The sequence below is a fragment of the Metopolophium dirhodum genome, chromosome 5 (assembly GCF_019925205.1).
Source record: "Metopolophium dirhodum isolate CAU chromosome 5, ASM1992520v1, whole genome shotgun sequence".
NCBI classification, from domain to species: domain Eukaryota; kingdom Metazoa; phylum Arthropoda; class Insecta; order Hemiptera; family Aphididae; genus Metopolophium; species Metopolophium dirhodum.
In genome coordinates, this window is record NC_083564.1 from 26066598 (window position 1) to 26081269 (window position 14672).

General features: G+C 32.7%; 1 protein-coding gene across 1 annotated transcript in view; it reads left to right on the forward strand.

Moving 5' to 3' along the window:
• Positions 1–1410: 1410 nt before the first annotated feature.
• LOC132945824 (acetylcholine receptor subunit beta-like 1) overlaps positions 1411–14672 on the forward strand; it is an 81411-nt gene continuing 68149 nt past the window's right edge. Inside the window, exon 1 of the mRNA XM_061015607.1 lies at positions 1411–2443. Coding sequence (XP_060871590.1) covers positions 2383–2443 — 61 coding nt within the window. The 5' untranslated portion in view covers positions 1411–2382. The remainder of the gene's footprint in view (positions 2444–14672) is intronic.

The window sequence follows — 14672 nt, forward strand, 5'->3', positions numbered from 1 at the left end:
AGATTTTTTTCCGGCGAAACACTCCGTATTCAAAGGCTATTTACGGTTTATCTAGCACAACATTCCGAGGAGCGAAACAAAAATCATATCGGAGAGGGGAGAAAGTGGATGAAAGCGAGCCGCTTACCGCCAACCGATATAATATCGGTACATGCCTCATATTACCTATAATACTGTCGTTGCGTCGCACTACAATATAATATAACGCAATCGGTTACGACATTGTATACCGCAGCATTGGCGTATGGTACCCACCGATGATGCTATATTGAAATACGATACAACAAGCAGTACGGTAACGTTTCCGCACACGTCGTGACCGTCAATCCGTCAACCGTATATTATTGTCTATTATAAGGCAAATATCAATAGACGGACGGAAACAAAGGTGTTCGGCGCTCGCCAATACGTAGTAGGTACAATGCAACAAAGGCACGCGCGCGTCGTAACATAATTCGCGTTATAATACCATGTGCGACGCGCGGACTGCATAATGCGATCTATTATCACTGAGGCGAACGCGATTGCAGTTGTGCATACCGTCGCTTCTATTCGCCGTGAAGTGGCTCCGCCGCCGCCGCCGCCGCTGCCGACGACGACGGGCACTGCAGGGTAGACGCTATACGCGAGGACACGCCGTATGACGTGCTATATTGTAAGCTCGCACGCGCCGCTTTTGTCGTCGCGCCATCGACACCGTATAAGTCGCGCGGTACACGATGTGGGTGCGAGCACGGCGTATCGCGGTACATGATTCTCGACGATGGGTCGGTCTGCGGCCGGACGGGCGGTGAAGCCTCCGTAGCAGGGAGGGAAGGAGAGGGCTCTCGCGCGCGCGCAAAGTGGACTGGTCTGGTTGGGACGACGCGAGCGCGCGCGTGTGTGTGGGTATTCCAAGCATGGGTGGCGGCGAGGATACGCGCGCGTATTTATATATATATATATATATATATTTATATGGGTGGGTTCGTCGATCCATTCATACGGCGGCGTTACATCAAAACGACCGCAAACACGGCGTGTTCATTCCCGGAGCGAAGGACAAAAATGTTGATTCGATTAACCGGCTCCGTTCCCCGCGTCCACAGGCGTGGGTGGCGTACGAACGGTCCGCGGCGCTGCACCCGTTCGACGACGCCCCAAAAAGCTGTGTTGCGGCGGAGGAGGCGACCGGCGACGCGCACACTGCCGGGACCCGGTGGTGGTGAGCTCCCGTGGCCGCGATGGGGATGGCGTATAGGGCGCTGCTGCGTACGTCCGAACGTAACGCGCGCGCGACGACGACGGCGGCGGCGGCGGCGGTGGCGGTGGTGGCGGCGTCAACGGTCGATACCGGGGCCGCCGCCCATTTCGCATGCCCCGAGCGCCGCGCCCCACACACAAACACAGTCGGTCACCCGCTCGCGCGTATTATATATGTGCGTACCGGTAACCGGCGTGCAGCGCGCTATCGTTTCGTGCTATACTACGCACCCACACACTCGCGCGTACACACAACACACACATAGTGCCGCGCTCGCGCACAACGTAAGCGGTAATACACACACCCAACACACACACAAACATAAACACACACACATGCACACGCGCGCGCACACGTTGAGGGTCCGTAGTACACGCAGCAGCAGTATTGTGTGTGGTGTGCGCGACGTTCGTTTTCTGCAGAACCACTGTGCGAATTTTTTTTAGTTTTCGTTTTGCACGTCCGGTATTTGTTTTCGGTTTTTTTTTTCGAACCGTCCCTGTGGTCGTCGTCATCAGTGTAATCTCTTGTGGATTTTACCGTCGTTGTAGTCGTCTTCGAAATTGGTTTCTCACGGTCTACCGTCGGCCGGTGGTGCAGGTGGTCTCCCCTGTCATGCCCGCGATCCGCGTCGCCGTCGTCGGAATCGGTGCACGACGACCGCCGCCGTTGCCGGACCGCCGTCCGGAACACGGCCGCTTCTGATCCGCTGGTTTCGTAGTTGTCTCGAGATGACGGTAACGGCCACGGTCTCTGCTGTTGCTGCCGGTGCTGCGGTGATCACCACAACCATCATCACCACCGCCATCACCGCCACTATCACGTCGAGAGGACGTGACGCGTCGCGGCGGTAAGAAGAGCGCACGCGGTCTTTTCCGGCCCACTCGTCCACCCCCTAACCACCCCTAAACAACCGCTGGTAACCGTGTTTTTACACGGAAACGGTGCTGGCGGCGGCGGCAGCAGGTGCGACGTATTGTTTTGGACGATATGAAGTGCTGCGTTACGCGGGACGCGTGAACGAAAATGCAACGTGACAAGGCCATAATAGTCTTTTTCACTACAGCTATTGAAATTACTGCGAGGACGACGGAGACGATTGCGACCACCGTACAAGTGCCAAAGGCCGCAGTGAAAACATGAACACTCCCGTTGGACTGCTGATGGCCGTGTTCTTCGTCTGTTCACAGTTCATCCGAGGTACACAGAATTCCGCTATATTTGGGGGGAGGTTGTATAATGCTGGAAGGAGTAGAAGTGGTAGTACCACAAGCATTAGTATCATTATTAGTAGAAGTAGTATTAGTATTAGTATTAGTAGTAGTAGTAGTAGTATTGTAGTAGTAGTAGTAGTAGTAGTAGTAGTAGTAGTAGTAGTAGTAGTAGTAGTAGTAGTAGTAGTAGTAGTAGTAGTATAGTAGTAGTATTGTAGTAGTAGTAGTAGTATTGTAGTAGTAGTAGTAGTAGTAGTAGTAGTAGTAGTAGTAGTAGTAGTAGTAGTAGTAGTAGTATTGTAGTAGTAGTAGTATTGTAGTAGTAGTAGTATTGTAGTAGTAGTAGTAGTAGTTGTTGTTGTTGTTGTAGTAGTAGTAGTAGTAGTAGTAGTAGTTGTTGTTGTAGTAGTAAATAGTAATATTACTATATATAGTAGTAGTAGCAATATCTAGAAATTGTAGAAACCGTAGTTGTTCAGTGAATGACTATCAAGTCATGGTAGTATTGGTACCCAGTAATAGCGTATAATCGAAAATAGGTAGTAATTTTTAATAATATTACTAACGTTTTAGTATTATTGTCAGTATTGAAGTGGTTGTATTTATCAAACAGAATCAAAAGGATAGTTTGAAAGTGGGTAGAAACTTAACCTTTGCGAGGATTTCGTCATCTGTAACGGAATTTACATATTTTTATATAAAATCTACATTCATAACATTTAACCGTATTCGATTTGCAAAATCCCATTTATTATAAACTGTTAACTTGCGACGACGGCATCGAAACGGTTAAATCAAATTACTGAATAGGGTGTAACTCATATTCACTACAACTACGACACTCAGGAAATCTTGACGTCTAGAGAATATTCCGGTGCGCAGTACATATAAACACCTAATAAATTAAACATAAATTAAATTTCCGTCTTTAATATTAAGTACCAATATTTTTCATCTGAATATAATTATGTAATAATAAAATATTCAGACAATCAGATATTTTTATTGGAAATCATTATAAAATACTTATCGGTAAATATCTATGGAACACTCGTTCGTGTTATGGGCGACTTTTTAAAGAACTGTGTATAAATAATTTTTTTTTTCAACATAAATGATTATTACTAAATGTGTTAAAATATAGGTAGTAACAAATCGATCAAATGTTTACATTTTGTATTATCAGATATAAACCTCATATATTTTCTAATAAAAATCTAAAAAGAAAAACTTTATACTTGGTTAAGAAACTATAGTAAATTTTATTACGAAATCGTGTGAGCATTATAGTAATAGGTGTAATATATAATACTAGATATGTACAACTATTGGGGCAATGTGTTCAGTAGTGTAAAGATAATTTTTAAAGGACCAGTTTTGTATGAAAACCAATTCATAGATAAAATTACATTACTTGTAGGTATTCACAATAATAATAAAAAAGGATAGAATTTCCACATCCTAGAACCTCTATACTTTAGAAGTGTATTATTTAAAATTGGTTTACTTATTTTGAATGAAACATGTTATACAAAATAAACACATTATTTTCATTAAAAAATATGTCTTACTTTATAAAATAGAAACATTTGAAATACTCTAACTTGTATGTATTTGCTAATTTTATTCTGATGAAGGGTTAATTATTTTTATTTTAATGCATTATGTTTTGTTTCTAAATTTACATAAATTGTATAAATTCTAAAAATTATCTGTTTATTAACTCGGTTCTTCTAATATAGAGCATTAATAATAGAAATAAATATTTTTTTAAATCAACGAAACTATGAATAAATTAAGAATCTACCTATAGTATATACTATAGTTACTGGTTTTAAAAATTAATTATTAATCAATGAAGGTTTTTCATATCAATAATATTATTAAAACCTTAATTTTGTAATCTGAAAATTAATTTACTGTGAGCTTCATTGTATATGTATTTTAAGAACTTATAATTAATTTAATATAATTATACCGATCACAGATTTGAGTATTGGATTATGAACTCACAATCATAATTCATAACACTCTTAAAGTCATAAACTCATTAGATTCGAATGAATACGTTTTTATAACTACCTAGTGAAGTGGGTTCAAATACTTTGAGGGAATAAAAAATAACGAAACCCGGTTGTATTAGTTCTTAAATACTTCTCATAAAATTTAATTTGCCAGAATGATTGGATTAAATCTCACAATTGAACAATGGCTGTTACCTTAGAATACAATATTATCAAGTTAATATATTTCAATTGTTTTAACTAATTAATATTATTATTCCAATCGAATACTAGCTTTGTTCGGATATAATCTGGCATAATTGGAATCTTATTTAAATAGTAAATATAATTTTGAAAGAATGTCTAAAGACGGACTTTCGAGAATGTTTCCCCTCCTTGGGGAACTTATATTGTCAACTATTGTTATACATATACGTACTATGTAGGTAAAACGTATATTATCCATGTAGCCCTCCATTATTCAAATTTTTTTTAATTTACGTGTATAAAACTAAATATTTTCAAAATGTTGATCCGAGAAATGAATTTTTTCTTTATTATGATTTGTGATTTTATCAATACCTTATCACTCAGAAAACATTTTATATTCTGTGTGATGAAGAGGAACCCATTATTAAATAAGGGTGTTTTATTTTTGGGGGGTTGTAATGTGATAGTTAAGTAATAATATTCCAACCACAGCATATCAATCGATTAGAAGTCCGCTGTAGCCGTGATGATAATTAGTGATTAAATAAAATATATTTGAATACATTTAATAAGTTAAAAAGGCTTCAAAAGTAAAAAATACAAATTTAGTATCTATTGTTGTTTTTTAAATAAACAGTAATAATTACACGAATCAACAAATTAGGTTCAAAGTTGTTTTTAGATTGAAATAAGAAGAACTAGAAGTTAAGAACTATCAAAATGGCACACTCGATCCAGTTTGAGCCTACCAAACTTTGTATACTATCTACTTAAATATTCGATATATCATGTATATTTATATTCATATTATATTTTCTGTTTGATATCCACACTCCACAGTTCAAACAATTTACATGTACTATCGATTGTAATCACAATTTAAATTGCATTTTCATTAGAGATCAATCCTATTATTGTTGATGAATTAAGATAAATATTCCAATTGTTTTTAAAATGATACACCCGTCATTTTCTTTACAACAATACACGCATACAATGGCGCGGTACATCTTTCAAAATGTATGTGACACGCAGTACGCACAATCACAAATACCAGCTACGTTCTTTGTATTAGAAGTTACTAGCAGATTAAATGCCAAAATGCGTAGAGTAATCATTGTAACATCACAAAGTTCAGTCTACGTTTCGGATCCTCGTTTTGTACTAATACGGAAACAGACCCTAATAAACCCTTCGTATTACGTTTTATGTAAAAATGGAACGCTACAACGGTTCTGAAAATGTAGTTTCATTGACAATTAAAATTAAATACATTTTTTTTTTTGTTATTATTTAAATAAATTATAATTGTGTGCAGTTTTAATCTACGTAATATTGGAGAACAGTTTTTTTATTTGTTCAGCTTTCAGTTTATTTATGTTTTTTTTTTAAGTTATTCAACTTTACTGTAATACTGCTAGATGCCTTTATGAAGTTCAAATTAAAATTTGTTCAAGCTTAAATAAAACACAAAAATAACAAACAGTTTATTAGATATTGACATTCGTCATTACAATTATTACATGTCACTATATTATGCCAGTATTCGGAATAAAATAATTACTAAACCGTTTGTGCTAGTTTAACTAGTTTATTCTCCATAATTATTAATAGGTACGTTAATTATTTATAGATTGTCAACGGGGTGATGAATGATTTTACAATCGTGTATGGTTTTTTCGTCCAATATTGGTTTTTTCATCTTTTTTTAGCAGTAAAAATGCTTCCACTTCAATATCTTTTTTGGTAGCAAATTGGATCTAGTTGGTAATTTGAGGAGTCAAAAGTGAAAAATAACCAGTGCTTACTAATAATATCATAATAATTGGGAAAAACGATAATTTTTAACAGTGCAAAATCAGTTTTTGACAAAATCAATTTTTTTTTTATTTTCTTATATTTCAAATAGGTACATCATAATACTAAAATTTTTTATACATGATATAAAGTCCTTGGTATTCAAATTTACGATATTAGATTCTGAGTGGAGCGATGAATGTATTGATTTTAAAATGATGCGTGTTTTTTATTTTCATTTTTTGTGTCTATGTACACGATAAGTAGTCAAAATAATGCTTCAATTTTTAACTTCAATATCTTGTTCGATGGAAAAGTGAATCTAGTTGGTGCATTGAGGAGGCCAAAATTTAAAATTCCCAGTACTTTTCAAAAGCACTAGGGGAAAAAAATCAAGGAATTTATACTCAACATTTTTACGACAAAATTGATTTTGGTTTTTGGTGTAACTCGAAAACAAATTACCGTTCTATAAATGTTGAAAAAAAAATAACCGCTTCAAAAAGTTTAAAAATGAACTACAAGTATCCTCATTAGTTCTTTATACTGGAATTCAGAAAAAAGTTGAGCGGAAATCTAATATAATTTTGTATGATTAAAGTTTAAATTTGGTTAGACTTGGATATTCATCTTTTTTAAGTTTTATTCAGAGAGTATCAATTATAGAACATTAAAACGTTTCACTGTTACTTAAATTATCATATTCTATTCTCAATAAATATTTTCAAAATATTCTGATTATTATGAATATTATTATTATTAAGTACCTATATTATTATTATTATTATTATAATTTTGAAGTTCATATGTTGAGAATACCACGAATATTTGCAAACTATTTTGCAGTTGAAAATAAATAAATTGTTCAATTATTATACCTTAGTCTTAACTATTTAAGAAGTATATGATTCCTATTTCCTCATAAGCAGACCTTTCAAAATATCATCTAAAAATATATTTTCGTAATTTTTTTTGTAGTTATTTGAAGTTCAAATCTTGATTTAATTCAGACATTTTCGTGGGGACTTGAAATTGTTGTATATACTATTATTATTTTATTATACAATATGCAATTGCATTTAAAAATATTCAGTTCAGTTTTAAGCTATTGCCTATTTATTCTGTATACCGATATTAAAATAAATTACTACCTATAATAGCAATATAAATATAGTATGATTTAATATACTTAGATATATGGGCTGATAGACTCGGCTCAGAATCATTTTTAGTAAGCAATAGTGTATCATTAATTAAAATTTAACACATCCATTACACCATTATAGTGACCTACTGAATGACGAGGTACACTCGACTACTACAACTGTACATCAGAGCAGTTACCTACATGGCCACTTTTTTGTTTTTGTTATTAATTAGATTATAGTTATACCTTATACATTTATACGCGTAACATGTAAGAGTATATTATTTTAGAATGCTTAAATATAATTTGTCCCATAAAATTAATGGCATTCTTGAAGTTTCAAATGGTGTAGGATGGATTAAATTCCTTAAATGTGTGGAGAATCTCTTTCTACGCATCAACTATGTATCTAATCCTCAATTAAAATCAAAATTTAGTGCGGAAACATATGATAGGAATAGAATATAGCATAATAACCTGTTTATGTAATTAAGTTTTATTTAAAATGTCTAAAGAATATTATATAGGTATCTGATACAATATGTAAAGACTATTTTCAATCTGCTTATATGATTTACATAGGTAGGTACTTGATAATTTTTGAAAAGGTATTAGAGTGGATGGCTATCTATTTTACACGATTCTTGATTTGAACATCTTAATTAAAAAAATTATAATTCTTAATAGGTACGTAATTATCTAACAGAGGAATTATGTTTTGTAAAAATCAAAAGGTAATAAGCTAAACTTCAATCTGGTGAAATAGGTATCTGCAATGTACTTTGAGTTTTTTGAATATTAATTTACTCAAAATGTAGGTATATATTTTAAAAATTAATTATACTATTGGTTTAAATCTTTCGTGTATTATAAACAAAATAATTATACATTATAATTGTATAACTTGTAACACTGAGTTTTTTTTATAATACTTGAAAAATCAAAATTCTTTATTAAGAAACGCATTGCAGCCTACTAAAAGTTATTAATAAAATATAGATTTAGGACATTCAATTACAATAAGGGTCTTTAAAATATTAAAAACTGTTAATTATGTTTAAAATCGACTTTAATTGCAAATAATTGACAGCCTATATAAGGTTAAAAGATACACAGTTACACGAAAAACACAGATAAATGTTATCAGATATTTAAGCAATGTTAAATTATTACAATCACTATCTGTATGCATGTTATTTTAATATTTTGTAACATACATTTTAATTTAAACTTTATATTTGATGTATGTCTTATGTACTATAAACAACATTTGTGAGAATAAGAAACTCAAAAGCCAAGAAAAATGCGTTTGAAATGTTGAAATGGTAGCCGGTAGGTAGGTACGCTACGCTTTAATAACACAGGTTTCCGATGACAATTTATTGTGTTTATGAGTAATAACGAAAAGGTAGTTTTTGTACTACTTATTTGTTCGTGCACCCGACGTGACCGTCTGAAACTATCGTATTCGGTAGTTTTGGTACTATAAATATTTCATTAAAACACTTCATCCCCAACTATAAACAAACCCACCAATGATTCGTCTCGGATGTTTGTAAGCCGTCATTATTCTATACGTGTTCACTGTCAGTCCCGTGATACACATATATCCTACAAATATCGTGTTTTGTGTTCATCTCACGTTTTGGTACCCTGGAAACATTGAACACACACACACACACACACACACACCAAACACGCGTTTGTATTTCCAAAAAAATATTTTTTCTGCCTATTTAATTTGAATTTAATCACAAATTAATCCAGTGCGACTAGTCGGTATTACATCATGGTATGTCTGAAAACCTAAAAGTGCTCGACAAATTATCACATGCCACGTTTTATCTGAAAGGCTAGACCCGGGTGGTTTAACTGCTTTTTTTTATTAGCGGTTTATCTTTTGTCATTGTTATATTTTGTTAATGACACATTGTGTGCTGCAAATATAAATTTTATCTTTGATTCTGATTAGATGATAATATGGAAGCTGATTTTAGAGGACGAATTTTGGAAATACCATTCTGCAGGGTAATGATTTGGTTGTATTTTTTCAAATCTGCCATTAGTGTTAGGTATAACCAAATGAAAATTCGAGGAACAGCGTTGAGCTTATAATGATAATAATTCAGTTAGTGGTTTAAGAAACTACCTATATACCACCTGAAATTGTACAGATTAATATAATTTCGACTACCTTTTTAATAATAATATTAGTGTTATTGTATTACAGACCATACTGTGCAGTATTCATTGTTCACACCTATATTAAAAAGCTGTCTGCTTTTCGGACACCAGGGTACATTTATTATTTTAACTCAAAAACATTTTCCTATACGTAAAAATATACAGTTTCACATTACTGAATAAAATAAAATGTAAGCATTTTTATTTGGTTTTAATTATTACAAATGCATTCAAGATTGGTTTTATCAATGACACATTATAGTTATTTACACGTAGTCATATGTTTAAATTAATGTAATAACGTATAAGTACATGATTTTTTAAAACATTTACTATAATTAATTAAATTGTAAAGTTGAAAATAATTTATCATGGCAATTTATTGGTTTTTTTTTAAATTCAAATTTATTTTCAGTATTAAATTTTAAAAACAACATTATATCTACCCATTCATAAAATATAGAATTATTCATTGTAAACTTCAAACTGTAGGTTTTATATTTTTTCTAGATTTTTAACTATTGGTAACGATTGTTGTATGAATTGAACATTTGCATGTACTTACCTATAAATGTTAATGTATTAGTAGAATCATATTTTAATAATTCGAACAGATATTTAAAGTATATAACAACTATATATAATACATTAATATACACATCGGTTATTGGCAATTTCATTTTATTTAATTTAATTACTAATATTAATAAAATATCAAGTAACTATTGATTCGTAAACAAAAATCGTTATTGTAGAATGTAGACGAAATCAATTAATTGAAATACCGTTTTCGTATTCTTCATTTGGTACATTAAAACATTTAGGATGTATTAGTGGGCTACGTTCACGATGAAAAACACCATTGAGATCAATATTTAGAGCCAAAACTTTGCGGTGAAGCTCTGTAACCACCTAAACTTCATCGCCAACAAAATATAAAGCGATATTAACGGTGTATGGCGTGTACTCGACGTTTTAACACACAGCGCCAAGTTTAACATTACTGTTATATCCGTTGGCAACGTTATACCTATATGAGGTTTTATATTGAACTTGTATGCACCTATAACAAACGTGATATGTGTACTATCTAAGCATATCAATGAAGAGATTGATATGAAAAAACAAATGAGAAAATATAATTTTAGTAAAATAACTAACAAAAAAATTGGATAATTTATCTTAAGCACTCTCATTTACTAAATTATTGTACGATTTCACACATTTCCATTATAGTATGTACGTTTAACGAGATGCACCGGTACTGAACTATGTTTATGTCTTAAGTTCAAATTGACATTCGATGGGACTATTACGTATACCTACCTACCTGATATGAGTTTTTTTTTTTTTAAAAATGTTAACTCTCTCTTATTTAATAAATGTATGTTTCAACTACTTTTAAGTATAAAATAATGCAAATTTCATACATTTAATGGATGAGATTGGTCTATTCAAAGTTACAAGGTTTTCAAAAGAGATTGATACTTCCAGTTCATGCCAGATTTGTTATGTAGAAGAACGTTCATTAGTCAAACGTTTTAGTTAGAACTTATTATTTAGATATTAGGTATAACTCACAATATTTATAATCAACCAAAAGTTGTTAACCTATGAAAAAGATACGAACTCAGAACTACGTATAGTTTTTTGGATTATTGTCACATTCATAATATTCATCTAAACAGAAGACACCAACTGTACGTAGCAAACCAGTTTTTCTCGTGGCCACCTAGTGTCTTCACTTTTGGAACAGGGTATATCGTATATGATTAGTTTCAGTGAAGTATTGATTTATCCATTCAAAATTAATGGGGCTATGGCCAACGACCAATGCAGTCGAGGCCTACTTATAATAAAACAAAAAAAAAGGAACGGGGATTTATGTTTTAATTTAGTTATTATGTAATATGTTGTTGTTAATTCAAAAAATATAAATATTAATGACTTTAAACATTTTACAATCACATATATTTTTATTTTCTATGCATAATACAATTTTAAAAACATTAATACTAATTTTAAGCTTTTTATATTTTTATACAACCGTTTTGTGGATTGTGTATGATATAATTAGGTAATAGTATAATATGTGATATCGTCTGTTATGGCTTTGGTAAAAATAAGTTCAGGTAGAATAGGCACAACTAATAGAAAAATAAATCATTAAATATTCTCAGAATTACAAGCTAACACACCCTGCAGTGGCATATTTAGAATTTTGTCTGTTTAGGAGGAAGCTCCCCAAATACATAGCCCCCCTCCACAATTCATTTATCCAGAATTGACTGGATCAAAGGAGGCTTTGCCATCTTTAAATCCACCAATGGACACAATTAATTCAAATTTCACATATCACATTACAGTACTTACTTAATGACGAGTTTCACTCAAAATCTACTATACAACATAGTGACCTCTGAATTTTTTTTTATAATTATTATATATTAATGAGACAATAGTCATTGTATAGAGATTTCATTATTTTCAATTTAAATTATTGATTTCATAAAATACAACTAACAAAAGCAAACATTTAAAAAATATTAAATATTCTTTAATACCGTTTAATAACACTATTAATATGTAATTAGTAATTTATGAAAGTTTTAACTCGATAATTTAAAAGATGTTAAAAATATTCGAATAGTTAACTGTTTTCCAAATTTAGGAATCAAACATGGGTCTACCACATGTTTATGATATTGGCCATTTGAAAATTAATCATTCATTTTTATTATAACTAAAAAACCGATTGGTTTGAACCATAATGATCTTAAAACTTACCCACATCATTATTTATTAAAAATATTTCTTAAACCTCCATTATTTGAGTTTATGAGGTGAATTATATTTATAAATATGTAAACAATTATTATTAAAATATTTTTATGATAGCTTAAAGTTTTCAAAATAGTTAAACAGTGTTTTACTAAAAAATGAATAGTAAAGTTGATACTAGTTAATATTTAATAATAACTTTTAAAGTTAATTATGTTTTTTTTAAATATTCGTGAACATTAATTTAATTTTAATTGGTTTGTTACTCATTGTTATGGAGCTACGATCACTTAATTTTGTTGATATAAATATAAACAATAATAAAACAAAAATAACGTCTGGTATTATTTGATATAACACAATACAAAGTACCTAATCGATAAAAGAAATCTCCATTAGTAGCTTACATAATTTTAAACCTTCATATTATATTGTCCGTAATATACTTTTTGTGTGGATGAATATAGTAATAAGCGAGTTGTCGCAGTTTGTTTTTGGTGTATAGTGGGAGGGGTTAACCCCTGTTTAATTAACACTGCGTTACATTCCGACTTTAATCTTTTTCCAACTTTTCCATTATACGTCCGAAATTGTACTTCTGCATGTGTGGCAAATTTCTCTGAAGTGCTTTTAGCCAACATAACCATTAATGCGGGTTTGGAAACACGAGCCCGCTGGTGTCTTGGGGTGAACGAGAAACAGTGATAAAGAGATGGTGGAAGAGAACGGGAGATAGATGGAGAGAGAAAGAGAAAGAGAAAGAGAAATGGAGAAAGAGAGAGAAGCCTTTTGCGCGGACCTGGTAAAAGAAGCCCCTTTGTTGCCAGAATTTTATCCATCCCACCACCCACCACCCACCACCCTATCTTTTGGCATCTCCTACCGCTCACCACCCACTCTCGCCAGTCGACCGGCTGCCTGAGTCAACCACGCACCAAAATCGATACTAGGACATTAACTATAGTGAAAATATAGGGAAGCGCTCTTTCGCTGGCACTCCCCGCCAAAACTGCTTCAGGGTCTTCTTATAAACATTCACGCACACAAATACGTCTAAATTTCTGAATTTACTTCTAATGTAAAATATATGTATAGAGTATGGACACGTTTGACCATTATCAAGTTGTACGGTTAGCCGGGTACTACTGAAAAGCGGTCTAGGACGACAGTGTATAGGCAACGTAACAACGCTTCCGGTGAGACAAGCTGACGATAACACGCGAACGAGTCTTTTTATCATACAAGAGAAATAATATAGTGACTGAAAAAGAGAAGGACGGCAAAGGGTGAAATAAAAAAGCCATCAAAACCTACAATATACACTCGATGAATACGGAGAGCGACACTGATATCAAGTACTTCTACCCTAGGCCCTTCAAAGTTATAACTTGAGACAAAATCAAACGAAAAATATTTGAATAAGGGAAATTATTTTGGAAAAAAGATTAAAAAATTAAAACATTCATGAACTAAAATAGATATATAATAATAAAATATTTAAAATTATTCTGCAGTTTGTTATCGTTTAAAATTCATTTTTTCGTTTTCCAAAATAAATATTAGATACCTCGAGATTTCATATAATAGTATAAGCATTATTGAACATATGATTCATTGCATGAATGATTAACGGTACCTATATAGTTTAATATATACTAACTGATCCCGTGAATTTTGTTGCCCGTAAAAAATGACAACTCTTAAAAATATTATAATTGTTCAACTCTTTTCGGGTGTAACCCGTTGCAGTAAGTGTAACTCAGACACCCTGGTGGGCAATCCGACTATGTCAGACCGCGGACAATGTGCGACAGCATAATATCAAGTAGGAAATCCGATATTTTATCATAATTAACAATATTGATTTAGTTCGTGATAGGATTATTAATCGTTTCAAACAACATATTTTGAACTAAATGTCAAACTTAGACTTTAAATACCATAATTGAAAATTAAATTAGAAGAATATTTTACATTATACCTACGTTATGGTATATTTATATAGATTGTCGAATTTTACTTCCCGGAACAATTTTTATCTACACGCCGTTAAAACACACAAAAGAAAAAAAGGTCAGGTTGCAGGTAGCTTG